Genomic DNA, 18,973 nt, shown 5'->3' with positions numbered 1-18,973 from the left:
ATGATGTGGGGATGCCGGCATTGGACTGGGGTAAACACAGTAAGAAGTCTGACAACACCAGGTTTAAGTCCAACCGATTTATTTGATAGTACCAAATAAATTGGCTGGACTTAAACCTGGTGTTGCCAGACTTCTTACTTAAACATACTCAACAGAGGAGCATCCCTAACCTTCTGAGGTAGAAAATCCCACAAACTCACAACCTTCCGAGTGAAGAAATTTATCTTTAGCTCCATCCTAGGTGATTGTTCGCTCATCTTGAGATTGTGCATCCATGTTTGAGAATCCCCAGGTGGGTGGGACTGGGGTACTGGGGGACTGGGGGGTGAAATGTCGGGGGACAATCTCTGTGTCAACCCTGGTCAAACCCTCTACATTCTTCCACATTCCACTGATGTTGCCTCCCAAGCTTCTAAACTGCAGAGGATTTACCCATCCCTCAACACAGAACCCCTCCTCTCCCACTCACACCCCTCATCAAAGGAACCATTTTAGTGAACCTTCACCGTACCACTTCCAGTACAAGTAAATCTTCCCTGGAATATGGAGGTCAAAACTGCAGAAAAGTGAGGGGAGAAAAATATTGGAATCCTTGTCTTAAGAAACTGCCAGATCATTTATTAAGTTTTAATGTCTATTTATTAGTGTCACAAGTAGGCTTACATTAACACTGCAATGAAGTTACTGTGAAAATCCCCTAGTCACCACATTCTGGCACCTGTTTGGGCACACTGAGGGAGAATTTAGCATGGCTTTCGGACTGTGGGAGGAAACCGGAGCACCTGGACAAAGCCCAAGCAGACACGGGGAGAACATGCAGACTCCGCACAGACAGTGTCTCAAGCCAGGAATCGAACCCCAGTCCCCGGCGCTGTGAGGCAGCAGTGCTAACCACTGTGCCACCGTGCCGTCCACATTTATTCCAGGACTCCTCGCAGTTTGGAAAGTCTGAGCAAGTCCATGAGCACTCTGGAAGTAAGTGGCACTAAAGGCATTTTTTGATATTATTTATAATATAATTATTTATAAAGGTATCCGTCATCGCCAATGAGGATATTCACAGTTTCTCCTGCTCCTCAGGACTTATGTTACAGTTTCACCGATTGAATCTATCAGCTCACAGGCTATGTTGCCTGCTGCTATGCATGAGGCTGAAACTTTGGGTTTACTGAGCTGACATGGTCTTGTTCATTTTCCTTCTGAGTTAGAACGATAGAACCATAGAAAATTCCAGTTCAGAAACAGGCCTTTGGCCCTTCTTGTCTGTGCTGAACCATTTCTTGCCCAGTCTCACTGACCTGCACTTGGACCATATCCCGCCACACCCCTCTCATCCATGAACCCGTCCAAGCTTTTCTTAAATGTTAAATGTGACTCTGCATTTACCACTTTATCCAGCAGCTCATTCCACACTCCCACCACTCTCTGCGTGAAGACGCCCCCACTAATATTCCCTTTAAATTTTTCTCCTTTCACCCTTAACCCATGCCCTCTGGTTTTTTTTCTCCCCTAGCCTCAGTGGAAAAAGCCTGCTTGCATTCACTCTGTCTATACCCATCAAAATCTTATACACCTGTATCAAATCTCCCCTCATTCTTCTATGCTCCAGGGAATAAAGTCCTAATCTATTCAATCTCTCTCTGTAACTCAGCTTCTCAAGTCCTGGCAACATCATCGTGAACTTTCTCTGCACTCTTTCAACCTTATTTACATCCTTCCTGTAACTAGGTGGCCAAAACTGTACACAATACTCTAAATTTGGCCTCACCAATGCCTTATATAACCTTACCATAACACTCCAACTTTTATACTCCGATTTATAAAGTTACTTCAATACCATCCACAAAGCGCCCCATTCTTTCCCATTATCAATATTTTTACATATTTTCACATAAAAGCCTCTGTACATTGATTATTTTAGCTACACCCTTGGTTATGGGGGAGAAGCCCTGCCAGGGGCAAGGCCTGTGCCAAGGATGCACTGGAGCTCTATGGAGCAATGGGCCTGGACCACGGCAGCGAAGCAGCAGAACAGACTGAGGACAAGCCAGAGGCCAAAAAATAGCTCTATTCTTCGCAGTATAGAGAATAAGTCATCACACTCTCACTGTCACCGCAAGACCACAAAATAATGCTCGAATACTGGTGGGGGGGTCCAGAACTAGGTGTCATTTATTACTAACAGGGGTCTTATTAAGGGGTATTTATTAGTTACAGGTAAGGCTTACATTATTGCAATGAAGTTACTGTGAAATTCCCCTAGTCGCCACATTCTGGCGCCTGTTCGGGTCAATGCACCCTAACCAGCACATCTTTCGAACTGTGGGAGGAAACCGGAGCACCCGGCGGAAATCCACGCAGGCACGGGGAGAACGTGCCAACTCCACACAGACGGTGACCCAAGCTGGGATTTGAACCTGGGTCCCTGGCACTGTGAGGCAGCAGTGCTAACCACTGTGCCACCGTGCCGGGGGTAAACCTTTTAGAACTGAGGTGAGGAGAAATTTCTTCACCCAGAGGGTGGCGAATGTGTGGAATTCACTACCGCAGAATGTAGCTGAGGCCAAAAAGTTGTCTGATTTCAAGATATCAGATGGAGCTCTTGGGGCTAAAGGGATCAAGGGCTACGGGGGGAAAAGGGAGGATCAGGATCCTGAATTCAATGATCAACCATGATCAAAATGAATGATGGAACAGGCTCAAAGGGCTGAATTGCTGACCCCCGCTTCTCGTTTCTATCTTGAGCCACCAAGACTCACCTTTCTCTTTCGCCTCTTTCCGTTTCTTCTCCTCAAGGTCCAGCTTGCTGATCAGCCTCCTGTGGCGTTGGAGAAGTTCATCGTAGACGTACATGGGCCCTGGTGCCCGCGGGGGGCCGTGGGGCTGCCGATAGGCCGAAGTCGACTTGTGCAACAAACTCATGTCACTGTAATGTCCCGGGAAGGGCACGGACATCCTCTGCTGGTTGAGGATGGTCTGGGCAGATTTTTCCAGCTCGGCGAAAGGGGGACCATAGGAATGAGTGTGGGTGGCGTGCTCCAGGGAGCCAGGGCCCCGCGGCGGCTGGTACTTCTCGAGGCTGTCGCGCCTCTTGGCGCTCTCCTCGTGGCCATGGATCTTCTCCATCTTGATGAGTGGGCCCGGCTGCCGGTGAGAGTCGTAGTGGCTGGTGTAGTTGTTCAGCACGTGGTGATCGTGGCTCTTGCGGGCCTCAGTGTGGTTGTCCATCAGGCTCACCGGGTTCCAGAGGACAGCCGGGCCGGAATGGTGCTCCTTGTGCTGGGGTTTGGGGGAGATGAGGGGCGGTGGAGCTCCCAACTGCTGGGGCTGATCTCTGCTACAGAGCTCATGGTGACTGTGTCCAGATCTGCTGAGGGAGCAACAATACAAAGAGACAACATTAGCCTTAGGCGCACTGGTATCTGTCTCCCATCCTGTTGCAGGAATCCAACACTTGCACAACAAAATCCGTTACATTTCAAAATTTCCTCAGAAAGGTCAGGGTGATAAAATGTGAGGCGATTCCCTCTCCACAGGTGCTATCTGACCTGCTGAGTGTTTCCAGCACTGAGTTTTTATTATGGATTACAAAAGCAGGGAAGTCCAAAGATGTGTAGGTTAGGTGGATTGGCCGTGCTAAAACTGCCCCTTCACGTCAGGGGGACTAGCTAGGGTCAATGCATGGGGTTGTGGGGATAGGATCTGGGAGGGATTGTGATCGGTGCAGACTCGATGGGCCGAATGGTCTCCTTCTACATTGTAAGATTCTGTGAAGTCATGTTGGGAGTTGTACAGGACTTTGGTGAGGCTAGAGGACTGTGTGCAACTTCTGGTCGCCACATCAGAGGAAGGGTGTGATTGCACTGGAGGGGCCGCAGAGGAGAATCACCAGGATGCTGTTTGGGAAGGAACTTTTATGAAGAGAGGTTGAGTAGGCTTGGGTTGTTTTCGTTGGAGCAGAGAAGACCAGGGACAACCGGACCGAGGTACATAAGATGATGAGGGCCATGGACAGAAGGGAGAAGGAGCAGCTGAGTTGAAGGCTCAGGCACGAGGGGACATAGGTTCGCAGTGAGGGGCAGCAGGTTTAGGAGGGATGTGAGGAAAACCTTTTTAGCCAGAGGGTGATGAGGGTCTGGAATGCGCAGCCTGGGAGGGTGGTAGTGGCTGGTTGCCTCACATCCTTTAAAAAAAACCTGGATGCGCACTTGGCACGTCATAACACTCAAGGATATGGGCCAAGTGCTGGTAAATAGGATTTGGTGGGAGGTCAGGTTTATTGTATGCTGGTGCAGACTCGATGGGCCTCTTCTGTACTGTCTGATTCTATAAGAAGGGGGAAGCTGATGAGGACAGAAGGTCCATGCAGTAATGACAGCAATCCAGCTCTGCCTAGTCGAATCACTGAGTTACTCCTTCCTCTGACCATCTGATTATTGAGCCTTGGGCCAGTCACCATGGTGACACCTGATCACTGCCAGATCGCAAAGCACAAGAGCCAAAGAATACAATGTGGACCTCAGCTGCCACATTGTTCAAGATAAGGATATCTTTGCTCTCAACCTGTTATGTCCGAGGTAATGCGTAAACATTATTAATGAGGAGTAAAGTAACGAGGCCTTTCTCACGTATCCACAGGTTGAGAAGACCTTGCCATCAAAATGAAGCAAGACTACCTGGCAATCGGCTCTATTAAAGATTTGTTTCCTCTGGTTTTGAAGGAAGAAGAAATACATGGGTGGCTGTGTCACAAGACAACTCCATCTGGTTAGCCACAAGTTGGAGATGCCGGCGTTGGACTAGGGCCCATATCCCTACAGGTTAAAGTCCAACAGGGATCTCATTCACCTGATGAAGGAGTAGCATTCCGAAAGCTCATGATTCCAAATAAACCTGTTGGACTTCAATTGGTGTTGAGAGACTTCTCACCCTATCCGCTTAGGACTGCGCATGGGAATTAAAATTTAAAACATTAGGTTTTACAGGGAGGCATTCAGTACCCAAAAATGTATGAACCATGCTGGAAAGGGGGACACTCAGCCACTCCAATCAAAGTTCAGTAACTGTGGCTTAATGTTTTTCGAGTTATGGTCATTCTCACCTCAGTGCTATACAATGTGATAGTATCCACATAAATACCTAATTTTAATGATGGGTTCAACCCCATATCCCTCACAGTTCCCCTGGGATGCTGCAAATTAACCCTACAAGCTTGGCTCTTTATAAATCTGCTTGGACACTAAGGGGCAAGATGTCAGTGTGCCGGGGGTGTGTGTGTGTGTGTGTGTGTGGGAGAGAGGAGCAGAGGCAGACGGGCACATAATTCTGTGCCACCAGTGTCAGTGCTGGTTTGCTGACACCAGTACTGAAGAGAAATAGTTTTGTGGAAGTTAATAGATAGAAGGTGGATTAATCTCCAGGGCCTGATCATCTTCATCTTCATCCAGGAGTACTTAGGGAAATGGCCCTAGAAATAGTAGATCCGTGACACAATGTCCCCCTCTCGGTTCCCCAGACATTTTAGCGCTCCCATTATTTATTCTCAACACCATCCGCACATTTACAATGAATAGGTGAAGATGGTAGAGACGCAAGACCCCACCCAGAGACTGACTACACCATCTCGGCACACACTCCCAGTGCAGTGTTGAGGGAGTGCAGCACAGGAGAAGCTGTTGATTGTGGATTAGACATTATACCGAGAAGTCTTATCTGCTGTCTCAGAGGGACCATGCCAATATTCTGAAGAAGCAAGAAGGGTGATACAGGGCCACGGTGGTTAGCACTGCTGACTTTCAGCAACCGGGACCCAGGTTCGATTCCTGACTTGGGTCACTATGGAGTTTGTGCATTCTCCCCGTGTCTGTGTGGGTTTCCTCTGAGCACTCTGGTTTCCTCCCATGCTCCAAAGATGTGTGGGTCAGGTGGACTGGCCATGCTAAATTAACCCTTACTGTTGGGGGACGAGCAGGGTAAATACGTGGAGTTATGGGGATATTGGCTGGGTGGGATTGTTGTTGGTGCAGGCTTGATGGGCTGAATGGCCTCTTTCTGTGCAATCAGCGACACTGGAACAGTGAATCTGTTGTGATTACATTGTTGTTTGTGGGAGTTTGCTTTGTGCAATTATTTGGCATGCTGCTTACAATAGTGACTGCACTTCCAAAAATACTTCATTGTAGTCTTTACCTGGCAGATGCCCAGATACCATGAATGAATTAAAAACAAGGATACTCTTCACAACTCTATAGGTACTCTCGTAACACTTAGAATCCCTACAGCGGCATTCAGCCAATCGAGCCTGCACCGAGACCTTAAAACAGCATTTTATCCATGCTCTATCCCCATAACTGTGGTACGGTAGCAGAGTGGTTAGCACTGCTGATTCACAGCTCCAGGGTCCTGGGTTCGATTCCCGGCTCGGGTCACTGTCTGTGTGGAGTTTGCACATTCACCTCGTGTCTGCGTGGGTTTACTCTGGGTGCTCTGGTTTCCTCCCACAGTCCAAAGGTGTGTGGGTTAGGTTGATTGGCCATGCTAAGAAATTGCCCCTTAGTGTCCAGGGATGTGTAGGTTAGAGGGATTAGTGGGTATAATACGTAGGGATATGCGGATAGGGCCTGGGTGGGATTGTGTTAGGTGCAGACTCGATGGGCCGAAGGGCCTCTTTCTGCACTGTAGGGTTCTATGATTCTATGAACTACACATATTTACCCCCAGTGTGTACATCTTGGGACACTAAGGGGCAATTTAGCATAGCCAATCCACCTAACTTGCATCTTTAGAGTGTGGGAGGATGCTGGAACACCCGGAGCAAACGCACGCAGACACGAGGGAGAACATGCAGACTCCGCATCGTCACCCAAGCCGGGAATCGAACCCAGGTCACTGCAGCTGTGAGGCAGCAGTGCTAACCATTTTAAAGACTCCGTACCCAGTTATGAAGTTGCAAGTTCATTCTGTGTAGGGGGCAGTGAGACCTGGTCTTTCTTTGCCTTGCATAAGCAGATTAGATTCATCAACTCAACCGCGTCTCATCACCTTCCTTCTTCCGTCACCATTTAATATAAGCAGACAGTTGCAAAGAGGCTTTTTCTTGTTCAGAACAATGCAATTATCAGCCAGTATTAGACAGATGAAGCGGGATTATCGTCCGCTTCCTGAACACCAGTCCCGTGTTCTTGTGTTATTAATTAGAAATCACCTTAAATTCCTCAAAAGCAGCCAGGGGTTTGGGCTATTATAAAGCTTTGGGAATTGTGCGACCAATCCCTAGCGGCGCACACAGAGAATAAAGCCAGAATCACAGATCCCAGCTCCTCCCGCACCTGATTAGCCTGCTAAGCTGAGAGAGAGATATTAAAAAAGAACCCTGATGATAATAAATCACCAGAGCGGAAAGCTGCCCGTGCGAGCAATGCTTAATCATCCAGCAATGGACCGAACAAACAGGCGTCAGAACATTTTTTTTTTCATCGCAACCCCTGTGGCTTCAGGATGTGAATACAATTACCTTTTCAGTTTTGCTCATAGCTGTGTCAATAGAGTGAGGAAGAGAGGGAGAGGGAGAGACAGACAGAGAGAGAGAGTAATTGTAACACAGCAGCTTGCAAATTATGGTGACCTTTGCTCCCCATAAAGTATCATATAATTATCAGTGCGGTTATCTACATATAATTTGTCATCCAACATACTGTTAAAAACCCAATTTAACTGTAATAGTAGCTGGTGTATGGATCTGTAGTCGCATCAGGGCTATGCATATGAGTCCATTATCTGTGAGCACTCATAGCTGGATTGTCATGACACACAGACAGATCGTTTGAAAATATGGCAGTCTTTGTAAGAAGGGAATGTTTTAATTTGACAATCAAGCCAGTAAAAGTGCTGATACTGCAATGCCATGACTACAATTTCCTTGCAAATCTTTTCCATTGTCAGTGAACGAGCTGACCAACACGGAGACGCCGTTCCACAACAGCCAGAGGACCTCTGCGCTGGGGTACCGTCATCGTTCTTCACTTACGTGCCAAGACAAGAACAACTTGTATTGACATAGCACCTTTAATGTAATGTGGACATCCTACATTGCTTCAGGTGGCACCAAGCCACATAGCGAGATATTAGGACAGAAGATCAAAAAGCTGATAGGTTTTAGGAATGTCTTAAAGGCGGAAAGTTAAGCAGAGAGGTGGCAAACTCTAGGGAGGGAATTCCAGAATTTGCAGCTTAGGTAACTGAGGGGACAGCCATAATTGGCGGAGAGATTAAAATCAGGGATGTACGGATATCTCGGAAGGTAGTGGGAGGGGTGTAAAAGAAGTTACAGAGCTAGGGAGAACAAGGCTAGGCAGTAATCTGATACAAGTAGCAAAGTTCTGGAAGACCTCAGGCTGGATTTGCCATCCGCGCTCGCCCACAAGACTGGAAAATCCCACCCGAGGTTAATGGACCTTTGCATGGTGCGCCCTCTCCACCCGCTACGATTCCCGTGGCGGGTGGGGCAGGAAAATTCCGCCCCTCATGTTTACACAGCATAGAATGCGGGAGAGCAGCCAAGAGCATGTTGGAATAGTCAGGACAGCAAATGCTGGGAGACCATGTCACCCACAGCGGGCATCATTTCCAAACTCAACATCCCAATCCTTGTATTTTCCAGCAGGGGGTTCTGGACAATGATGGATCTTCGGGTAAACTTTCTCCAAGGTGGCCTTCACTTTTACATGACAGCGCAGGGTCGCTAATCAGAGACTGATAGCCAAGTGCCGCACGCATGAGGACGGCCTCAACTGGGACCTTGGGTTCGTGTCACACGAGCCGTAACCCCCATGACTTGCCTGGACTTGCAACATCTCACTAACTGTCCCGTCTGGAGACAACACACATCTCTTGAACCCATGCTTAGTGCTATTTCCACTTACATTGTCTGCATCTTTAAGACTTGATTAGCTGTAAAGACTCGCATTCTGAAGTGTTCTGTAAACTGTGTGTGCCTTTATATGCTCTGTTTGTGATCAGAACTCCCCACTCACCTGATGAAGAGGCAAGCCCCGAAAGCTAGTGGCGTTTACTACCAAATAAACCTGTTGGGCTCTAACCTGGTACTGTAAGACTTCTTACGGTATTTACCCCAGTCTAACGCTGGCATCTCCACATCATGACAACAATGGAAGAGCAGGAGATTGTCAAAGAGGCTAATATATGTTGGCCTTTATCTGAAGGGTGTTGAAATTTCTAAGTGAGGTGGGCAGGCCCTTCAGTAGTGCAGAGGATTGGTTGGACCCCTGCCAGAAGACAACATTCAGTTGGGCACCAGTTCCTCAGGGAAAATGTCCAGATATTAGCCCTGGAGAGGGAATGGCAGATTCATGAAAATACTAGAGCCACAAGACTTCAACTAGGAGGGCTGCTTGCACAAACCAGAGTTGTACTGTACTGTCCAGGGCTTAGGAGACTGTGAGGGAGGGTATTTAAAATGACAAAGGGATTTGAAATGGGCAGATACAAAGAAACTATTTCATCCAAATGAGGAAGGGAGTTCAGAACAAGTCTAAAAATTGAGGCTGGCCATTGGGGAGTGAAATCAGGAAATGCAACTGCAGATAACTGGGAGAGAAGCTGGAATTCACAATTTCTTAACGAGGTAGTGGATAATGAGAGTAAGTAGACATTTTCAAAGTCAATAGACTTATGTTGAATAAGGCGTAAGGAACAAAGGTGGGTTAAATGGAGGTGATGTGCAGACCAGTCAAAATCTACCTGAATGTTGGGAGGGGTATGATAGACTGAATGACCTTAAAATTTATTTATTAGTGTCACAAGTAGGCTTACATTAACACTGCAATTAAATTACTGTGAGAATCCCCTAGTTGCCACACTCTGGCGCCTGTTCGGGTACACTGAGGGAGAATTTAGCATGGCCAATCCACCTAACCAGCATGTCTTTCGGATTGTAGGAGAAAATTGGAGCATCTGGAGGAAACTCGTGCAGACACGGGGAGAACATGCAGACTCCGCACAGATAGTGACCCAATTACTAAAGGATTTTCACAGTAACTTCATTGCAGTGTTAATGTAAGCCTACTTGTAACACTAATAGATAAACATTAAACGTTACATTTCTCAACCCTAATCTCCCACTTTTTCTCTGTAATCTTTAATCCCCTTACCAATTATGAACCTATCTATGTCTTAAACAGACTCAATGTCTTGGCCTCCACGGCTCAGCTGCGTGCCCACTCTGTTCTAAGCTTCTACACTCTGAACACCATCTTGCTGATTCTGGTTGATGTATGCATTCTTAACAACTGCAGGGCTAACATGGCACAGTTTGGATGACAATTTTCACCTGGCTGTTTCTCAATGTGGCATGGCATTGTGGAAAAATGGGAATTGCGTGTGACGGGGTAGGGGTGTCTAATTCGGGAGGCTGGAGGGTGCTTAATCGAAAGCTGCACTCAAAGTCAAGCAAAAGGGCAGATTTTGCCATTAGTCCCTTTCCCAGGGCTCTTTCCCTGCATGCTGGAGATCACAATGTAAATTGAGAAACCATCGCAGGTTCATATAAGATGGATGGATATAATGAGCTTCTTCAGAACTGTTCCTAAAGGGAGGTTGGGACAGTTAGTTCAGACTGTTACAAGTGAGTTCTGGGACTCGATTTAATCCCCAGCAGATACACTGATAAAAAAATAACATTCTGCATGCTCCTAGCTGATGCTGAATGAAACACAAGACAAAACTGCCATGTGCACACTTCCCTTGTGACCTGTTACAGCCTTTAGCTAAGGCTGACTTTACTAAAATTTAATTAATCCCAAAGCCTCCAAGGGTTCTATTTTGCTATCTCTTCGTATATATATTCCTGAAAATGGTTCCTTTATTCTCTCTTCAAATTATTCTTGTTTGTTTTAAGTTCAATCTCAAATAGCGTGATTAACAGATTGCCTGCAACCTTAACGCAATGTCAATAGCTCTGCGAACTATTATAGTTTGGCAACATTCATGTAGGAATCTGGCCTAGCCTTCCTAAATGGTGCTGCTGTGCCAATAATGTCCTCAACAGCTACCAGAGAGTAAAGGTGGCATTGAATCTGTTCCTATTACACACATCATAGGCCGGAGTTTTCCAGCCCTGTCACCACAGCAGGCTGCCCAGCGAGTTGGCCCCAAAGTCCATTGACTTCCGCGGGACTGGATAATCATGCTGGCATGCGGGCTGGAAAATTCTGACCCAAGTTTCTATTTTTTATTTGCTCGTGGGACATGGGCATCGCTGGCTGGCCAGCATCTGTTGCCCATCCCTAGTTGCCCGAGGGCTGTTGAGAGCCTGTGGCTCTGGAGTCACATGTAGGCCAGACCAGGAAAGGATGCAGAATTCCTTCAGATTAGTGAACCAGGGTTTTTCCAATTACAATGGTTGCACGGTCATCAGGAGATTTTTAATTCCAGATATTTTTTATTGAATTCAAATTCCACCATCTGCCGTAGCGGGATTCGAACCCGGATCCCCAGAACATTAGTTGAGTTCCTGGATTAAATAGCTTAAGTGATAAGACCACTTGGCTATCTGCCTTCTCTTACTCAATACGGAATCACAAAGTTTAGTAAATTTAGGGGTGACATCTCTCTCAAGCCAAGATACTCATTGAACACTCCTCTTGGCCAATCAATAAACTTGCTGGTTAACCTAGTTGAAGTAAAAGGGTTAACAAATGAGTTATCGTAGCACGAGGAGGAATGTGTTAATTATAAACACTGTTGGGAGCAATCTCCTCCCCATCATCTCAGGCAAGGAGCATATTTCAAAGCGGTCGGATAGTCTTACTCTCCCACTAATTGACAGAGGGGAAAATGGACCATTGGTGTTTGGCTTTAAAGATCTGCATGCTTCAGGACTGATGGGTGACTTGAATAAGGCTCCAGTGTACACCCTGATCAATGCCTTGTCACTTTTTTCCCACTGAGTTTAATGGATGGAAATTGAGTTGTTGCTGATCTGGCATCACCCAACCTGCGGTAACGTCCAGTCGAGTTAATCAATCTACAGTTTCCATTGATTACCCACTGTCTCAACGGCTTAACCCCCGAGTCTCACATCACTCAGCCTTACCTAACAGAGTCCCTGTGCTCCACTTCATTATGCGAGCCTGGTCGGCCAATGTCCAGGTGCTGCTCAAGTACCTGTTGCCGAAACTCCGACACTTGGTACTGCCGGTCCTCCTTCTCCTGCCGCAGCTGCCGCTGTTTGGCCATCCACTTCTCTTCCTCATTGTTCCTCTGCAGCAGCATCGCCGAGCTGCTTCCGGGCGGGATGAAGCTGTTGTGGTTGGAGATGAGGGTGGGCACAGCGTGGTGGGAGACGGGGGACTGGTGCAGGTTTGGATGGACTGCTTTGGGGCAGGTCAGTGCAAAATCCTTGGCCTTATCTGCAAACGAAAGACAAATTTTGAGATCACAGCTCTTGCTGCGCACAACGTCACCACAAATCAAGAGGCATTTGTTTTTAATGTACCGAGTTGCTGTGGTTTGGAACCCATTGCCTGAAAAGGTGCTGGAGGCAGTAAGGAGAATCATCTATCACTCCACGTGGGACATGGCGACTGAGTCACGTTCTCTTAGATCAATCTGTAAACACATGCACCTTCCTGGAGAAAGGGATTTTTCAGCACAGTCACAGACAGTGGTTAGCACTGCTGCTTCCTGGCGACAGGGACCCTGGTTCAATTCTCGGCTTGGGTCATTGCCTGTTTGGAGTTTGTATGTTCTCCCGGTTTCCTCCGGGTGCTCTGGTTTCCTCCCACAGTCTGAGAGACGTGCTGATTAGGTACATCCACCCAAACAGGTGCCGGAGTGTGGCGACTAGGGGATTTTCACAGTGACTTCATTGCAGTGTTAATGTAAGCCTTTCTTGTGACTAATAAATAAACTTCTACTTCTATTGTTCTTTGATCTTAACGAACAGGCTGAGCATATTTAGCGGACAAGATGCTTTATGAATGCAGTTATATCACCCAGTTAGTCCTGTACAAGGCACGTTGAACACCGATGCTCTATTACTGTTGGGTTGACATTAATATGTGATTGCTTGGCACAATGGTGGATTGTATGAAATATTCAATGAATAGCGTTTCAATTTGGATTTGCCTGCATGAATGGTCCACATTTGCTTGCAGTATACTAAATCGCAGTGTAATAATTTCCTCGCTGCACACACAGATCATACAAATTTTTGCCAAAGCAAATCGCTAAGAAATAAAGCCTTTGTGCTGAGACAAGGATCATGCTATGATAACAATGCGTGTTTGTGTATGCTATTCTGGTGACCTTTGCAAAATGTCAGATCTGGTCATGGCACTGGGGAGCGAGCGAGCGAGAGAGCAGCCAAGCACAGAGGTCCTGATAAATCTGTAGCTACAGCCATAGCTAATTGCATTACACAGACAGAAGGTTAGATGCCGAACTGCAGGCTGATTGAAGTTGAAACGTTTCAAACACTCGCAGATGGCTTTGGTTGAATAGTTTGCTTGTTTTTGCTCATCTACAATCAAAGGAAAGGCATTTGGCCAGCCCCTTCTGCGACCTCAGGCTGTCCCGCTAGTTCTTCAGAACCAGTTTGACTTCATTGTAACGGGAGAAGTGGCAATAATCTACGTACAGAAAGCTCCTAAAACAGCAATGAGATAAAAGTCCAGAAAAATCTGTTTTCCTGACATTAGTTGATGATATTAGAATTTCCTCCAGGTGCTTCATTTTCCTCCCACACTCCAAAGATGTGCGGGTTAGGTGAATTGGCCATGCTAAATTGTCCCTTCGTGTCAGGAGGACTAGCAGGGTAAATATGAGGGGGAATGGGGATAGGAACTGGGCGGGATTGTTGTCAGTGCATATTTAATGGGCCGAGTGGCCTCCTTCTGCACTATAGGGATTCTATTGGCCAAGGACTCCGGGGAGGGCTCCCTCATTATCCGGAATTTTGAAGTAATGATTTTCTTGCCACTGAAGGCGTATGGTGTACTGGCCTTCATTAATCGAGGGATTGAGGTTAGGAGTCGGGAGGTAATGCTGCAACTTTATAAGACCCTTGTCAGGCCTCATTTAGAGTATTGTGCGCAGTTCTGGTCGCCTCACTATAGGAAAGATGTAGAAGCTATTGAGAGGGTACAGAGGAGATTTACAAGGATGTTGCCTGGACTGGGAGGCATGCCTTATGAAGTTAGGTTGAGGGAGCTGGGACTCTTTTCCCTGGAGAGACGAAGGTTGAGAGGCGACCTGATAGAAGTTTACAAAATGTTGAGAGGAATAGATAGGGTGGACTCTCAGAGGCTATTTCCCCGGGTTGAAATGGTTGCTACGAGAGGACACAGATTTAAGGTGCAAGGAGGGAAGTTCAGAAGTGATGTTAGGGGTAAGTTTTTCACTCAGAGGGTGGTGAGTGAATGGAATCGGCTGCCGTCAGTGGTGGTGGAGGCGAACTCGCTGGGGTCTTTTAAAAGACTTCTGGATGAGTATATGGGGTTTAATGAGATTGAGGGTTATAGATAGGTCTGTAGGTTGGTAGGTGTTGATGTGATCGGCGCAACTCGTGGGCCGAAGGGCCTGTTTGTGCTGTAGTGTTCTATGTTCTATGTTCTATGAAATCTGTGCGAGATGAATAATCAGTTCTTCCTTTGTATGCATTTTGTTTATATAGACCAATGGCAAAAAAAAAGCCCGTTTTCAAATAGTTTTCTCAGTCATTAACAAGCCTTTAGCAAACATTTGTTTTGTACTTGTTAACCGCCCCCCCAATATGGCCACCTTGGCACTTAAAGTAACTTCATGGTGGCCACTCACTTTTGTCCGAGAGGTTTTTTTTCTCTTCCTGAGAAGTGACAAGTGGCCTCTGTTCTGTGTTTCTGTGCTACGGTGTATTGATTGTTACCCCTTTCACAAACTTTCAATCCATCCACCACTGACAAACAGTGGCAGCTGTGTGTGTACCATCTACAAGATGCATCACAGGATCTCACTAAGGCTCCTAAGGCATAGCCCACAGCCACTGTCATCCAAAAGAATGAGGGCAGCAGATACCAGGAAACATCACCGCCTGTAAGTTCCCCCCGCCAAGTCACTCACCATCCTGAATTAGAAATATATTGCCATTCCTTCACTGTCTCAGGGTCAAAATCCTGGAACTCCTTCTCTAACAAGATTGTTTTTTCAATTCATTCCTGGGACCTGGGCGTCGCTGGCTGGCCAGCATTTATTGCCCATCCCTCGTTGCCCTTGGGAAGGTGGTGGTGAGCTGCCTTCTTGAATCGCTGTAGTCCCTGCGCTGTGGGTTAGCCCACAATGCCATTAGGGAAGGAATTTAATCTTCACCACAGGGACTGCAGCAGTTCAAGGAGGCACCTCACCACCACCTCCTGAAGGGCAACTAAGGGTGGGCAATAAATGTTGGCACAGCCAGCGACGCCCACATCCTGTGAATTAATAAAAAGAAACAGGAGTTGTAGGGATAGAGAACCCCTGCAGCTGTAACTAAGGCAAGTTAGGCGAGAGTTAAGGAACTGGACTTGATTTTTATTTTGCCTGATTTAATGTCAACCAAAACATCGCTGGTCAATCACTGGACGCATTTTATTCCTTCCTACTGGAACATTTTTATTACCTGTGCGGTTTGGTGTTAGCCTCTCTGCAGCCTTCACTCTGTCGTCTATCTGTTGGCCTCGCAGGCTGTGCAGTTCTGGCACGTGTAAGTAGTGATTTTCCATTGCTTTCGCTGTGTTCATTTCCTTTTCCCTGTTCCTTTCCCGATCCCTCTCCATCTCTCGCTCACGTTCCCTCTCTCGCTCCTTCTCCTTCTCCCTTTCCAGCTCTTTCTCCCTTTCCTGCTCGCGCTCCCTCTCCTTCTCTCGCTCTGCCTCGCGCTCCTTTTCCCGCTCTCGCTCCCGTTCCCTCTCCCTGCGGATTTCTTCGTCCATTTGGAGCCTGCAGATTAGGGGTGGGTCGGGGGGGGAGAGAGGGAGGTGGAGGGAAAACAAACCCATTATTATTTACCGTGGAACACAAAACGGATTCTTCTGTTTTCAGCTTTAAGATGGAGCATGAGAAGAAGCAGACATGGTTTAGAGGGAAATAGAAGAATCACTTTCACGCCGGGAGTGACAATAATCTGAAATAAGAACATAAGAACATAAGAAATAGGAGCAGGAGTAGGCCATCTAGCCCTTCGCGCCTGCCCCACCATTCAATAAGATCATGGCTGATCTGTTGTGGCTCAGTTCCACTTTCCCGCCCTCTCCCCATAACCCTTAATCCCCTCGCTTATCAAAAACCCATCAACCTGCGTCTTAAAAATATTTAGTGAGGCAGCCTCCACCACTTCAACGGGCAGAGAATTCCAGAGATTCACCACCCTTTGAGTGAAGAAGTTCTTCCTCAATTCCGTTCTAAACCCCTTTATCTTGAGGCTGTGCCCCCTAGTCCGACTGTTCTTTCTGAGCGGGAAGAGTCTCTCCACCTCTATCCTATCCATCCCATTCATCATCTTATACGTCTCAATGAGATCTCCCCTCATTCTTCTAAACTCTAACGAGTACAAGCCTAGTTTATTCAGCCTGTCCTCATAGCTCAACCCCCTCAACTCCGGCATCAGCCTAGTAAACCTCCTCTGCACTCCCTCCAAGGCCAAATACAGTCTGAAATGGTGCTGGAAGCTGATACAATATAACCACACAACAGGGAAAGGGATATGTAACTGAAATGGAAACCTTTGTGGAGAAAGAGTGAAGCTTGGGTGGCACAGTGGTTAGCACTGCTGCCTCACAGCTCCAGGGATCTGGGTTCGATTCCCGGCTTGGGTCGCTGTCTGTGTGGAGTTTGCACATCCTCCCTGTGTCTGCTTGGATTTCCTCCGGGTGCTCCGGTTTCCTCCCACAGTCCGAATAATGTGCTGGTCAGGTGCATTTGCCACGCTAAATTCTCCCTCAGTGTGCCCGAACAGGTGCCGGAATGTGGTGACTAGGGGATTTTCACAGTAACTTCATTGCAGTATTAACCTAAGCCAACTTGTGACACTAATAAACAAACTTAAGCGGGCACAGAAGATGGACTGAATGGCTTCATAACTGTGCATGGAATCATTTTCAACCTCTAATCAATGGTGATCTCCACCACAGAGACCCAGGCTGAGATAAACCTCCGTCAATCATAATTCCAAACTAGTCATGAATCCTCCTCCTGCACTGAGGTAATGAAAACTTGCATAGTGTGTGACAGATATGACTGACCAGCCTGGAGTGGGAGCGGCGGGGAGGGTGTGTGTGTGTGCGTGTGTGTGTGTGTGTGTGTGTGTGTGGGGGGGGGGGGGGGGGGTGGTAGCGGTTGCAGAGGACATTAGTGGAACCTACTACTTTCCTTTTTAAACAAGCAATCCAATGGATTTCATGGACATTTGCTCCCAAATGACCAGATTTATTAAATTCACTTTCCCAGATGGCTTAAGTGGGATTTGAACTCGAGACCTCTGGAACCACGAGTCCAGTCCAGTAGCTTTTCCGATGACGTGCATAGGAGCACCGAGTGCTGACAGGCAGTTTGACACGGGGCAGCATCTTGCCTGCATACGTAGCCAAACCCAATATTGGCACAGGAGCAATAGGAATGGTTAAGAGGCAGGACAATGGATTGCACCAGTTGTTTAAAATTATAGAAAGATAAGCAGGCACAGCAGGAGAGGCACTCTTTACATTGCAGCAGAAATCACCAACTTTGCCAGTAGTGTCTAACGTCAGCCATTAGATAATAAAGGGGCAATGCCGCCACAATATTAGCACCTGTCATGGATCGTATTGCATTTAAAGACTTTGCGGATTATATTCCACCGGAAAAGCTACTGGACTGGACTCGGGGTTCCAGAGGTCCTGAGTTCAAATCCCACTTAAGCCAGCTGGGAAAGTGAATTTAATAAATCTGGTCATTTGGGAGCCAGTCCTAGAGAAACGTCCATGAAATCCACTGGACTCCTTTCTTAAAAAGAAAAGTAGTAGGTTCCTCTAATGTCTTTCGTAACCCCTCTCCCACTGCAGCCCCCCCTCAAAACACACACACTGCACCCCCCCCCTCAAACACAAACACACACACACGCACACCCTCCCCGCCTGCTGCTATTGTACTAAACTAGCGTCAATGCACTATGGGATAGTGTTGGCACAGTGGTATTGCCATTGGACTAATATTCTGGAGACCCAGAGTAATGCCCAGGTTCGAATCCCACCACGGCAGATGGTGAAATTTGAATTCGTTAAAAATCCAGGATTAAAATGATCATGAAACCACTGTCATCTGTTGTAAAAAACTATCACTAATGTCCTTTAGGGAAGGGAATCTACCATCCTTACCTTGTCTGGCCTACATGTGACTTCAGATGCAGCCTTAATTCACTTAATTTAAATATAATTAGTGAGTCCCGGATACTATTTGATTTAGTGGCCTTGCCAGCACCTCCTACCGTGCAGCACGCCACTGGAATATCGGCCTGGGTACCTTTTGCACTCAAGTTTGAACCTAGAGACTCAGAGGCAAGTGTCTGACCAACGTAACCATGGCTGACACAACTAGTAACCCAGAGAATGAGAATTCAAATCCTGCCATGGCACCTTGCGGCCTTGTGTTTAGTTTAAAGAACAATCTGCAAATGAAATAATGAAATGAAAAGAAACATTGGCACCGTCCATTTAAACAATTCTTGGAAACACACAATCTCTCAAATGAATGAACCTGAATGGGAAACAAAAATATCACAGATCTGAAATTAAAATATAAAATGCTGAAAAATCTCCCATCAGGCGGTATCTATGTTCACAGAAATGTTAATTCAGTTTATCTCTCCACAGATGCTGTCCAACAGTTGGATGTTTCCAGAATTTTCTGTTTCTACACTGGAGTGAGAAATGCGGATTCAGGTTTTGAATGTGGGATTCCTCTCCTT

General features: G+C 46.9%; 1 protein-coding gene across 1 annotated transcript in view; it reads right to left on the bottom strand.

The window, feature by feature from the left end:
• gse1b (Gse1 coiled-coil protein b) overlaps nt 1–18,973 on the bottom strand; it is a 575,648-nt gene that overhangs the window by 24,206 nt on the left and 532,469 nt on the right. Inside the window, exons 8-10 of the mRNA XM_080186715.1 lie at nt 15,653–15,972; nt 12,113–12,428; nt 2,760–3,370 (exon numbers count right to left, since the gene is read on the bottom strand). Coding sequence (XP_080042841.1) covers nt 2,760–3,370; nt 12,113–12,428; nt 15,653–15,972 — 1,247 coding nt within the window. The remainder of the gene's footprint in view (nt 1–2,759; nt 3,371–12,112; nt 12,429–15,652; nt 15,973–18,973) is intronic.

The sequence above is a fragment of the Carcharhinus amblyrhynchos genome, chromosome 4 (genome assembly GCF_965287045.1).
Source record: "Carcharhinus amblyrhynchos chromosome 4, sCarAmb.v2.hapA, whole genome shotgun sequence".
NCBI classification, from domain to species: Eukaryota; Metazoa; Chordata; class Chondrichthyes; order Carcharhiniformes; family Carcharhinidae; genus Carcharhinus; species Carcharhinus amblyrhynchos.
Note: the sequence above shows the minus strand (reverse complement) of the source record. Positions and strands in the feature narration are given on the sequence as shown.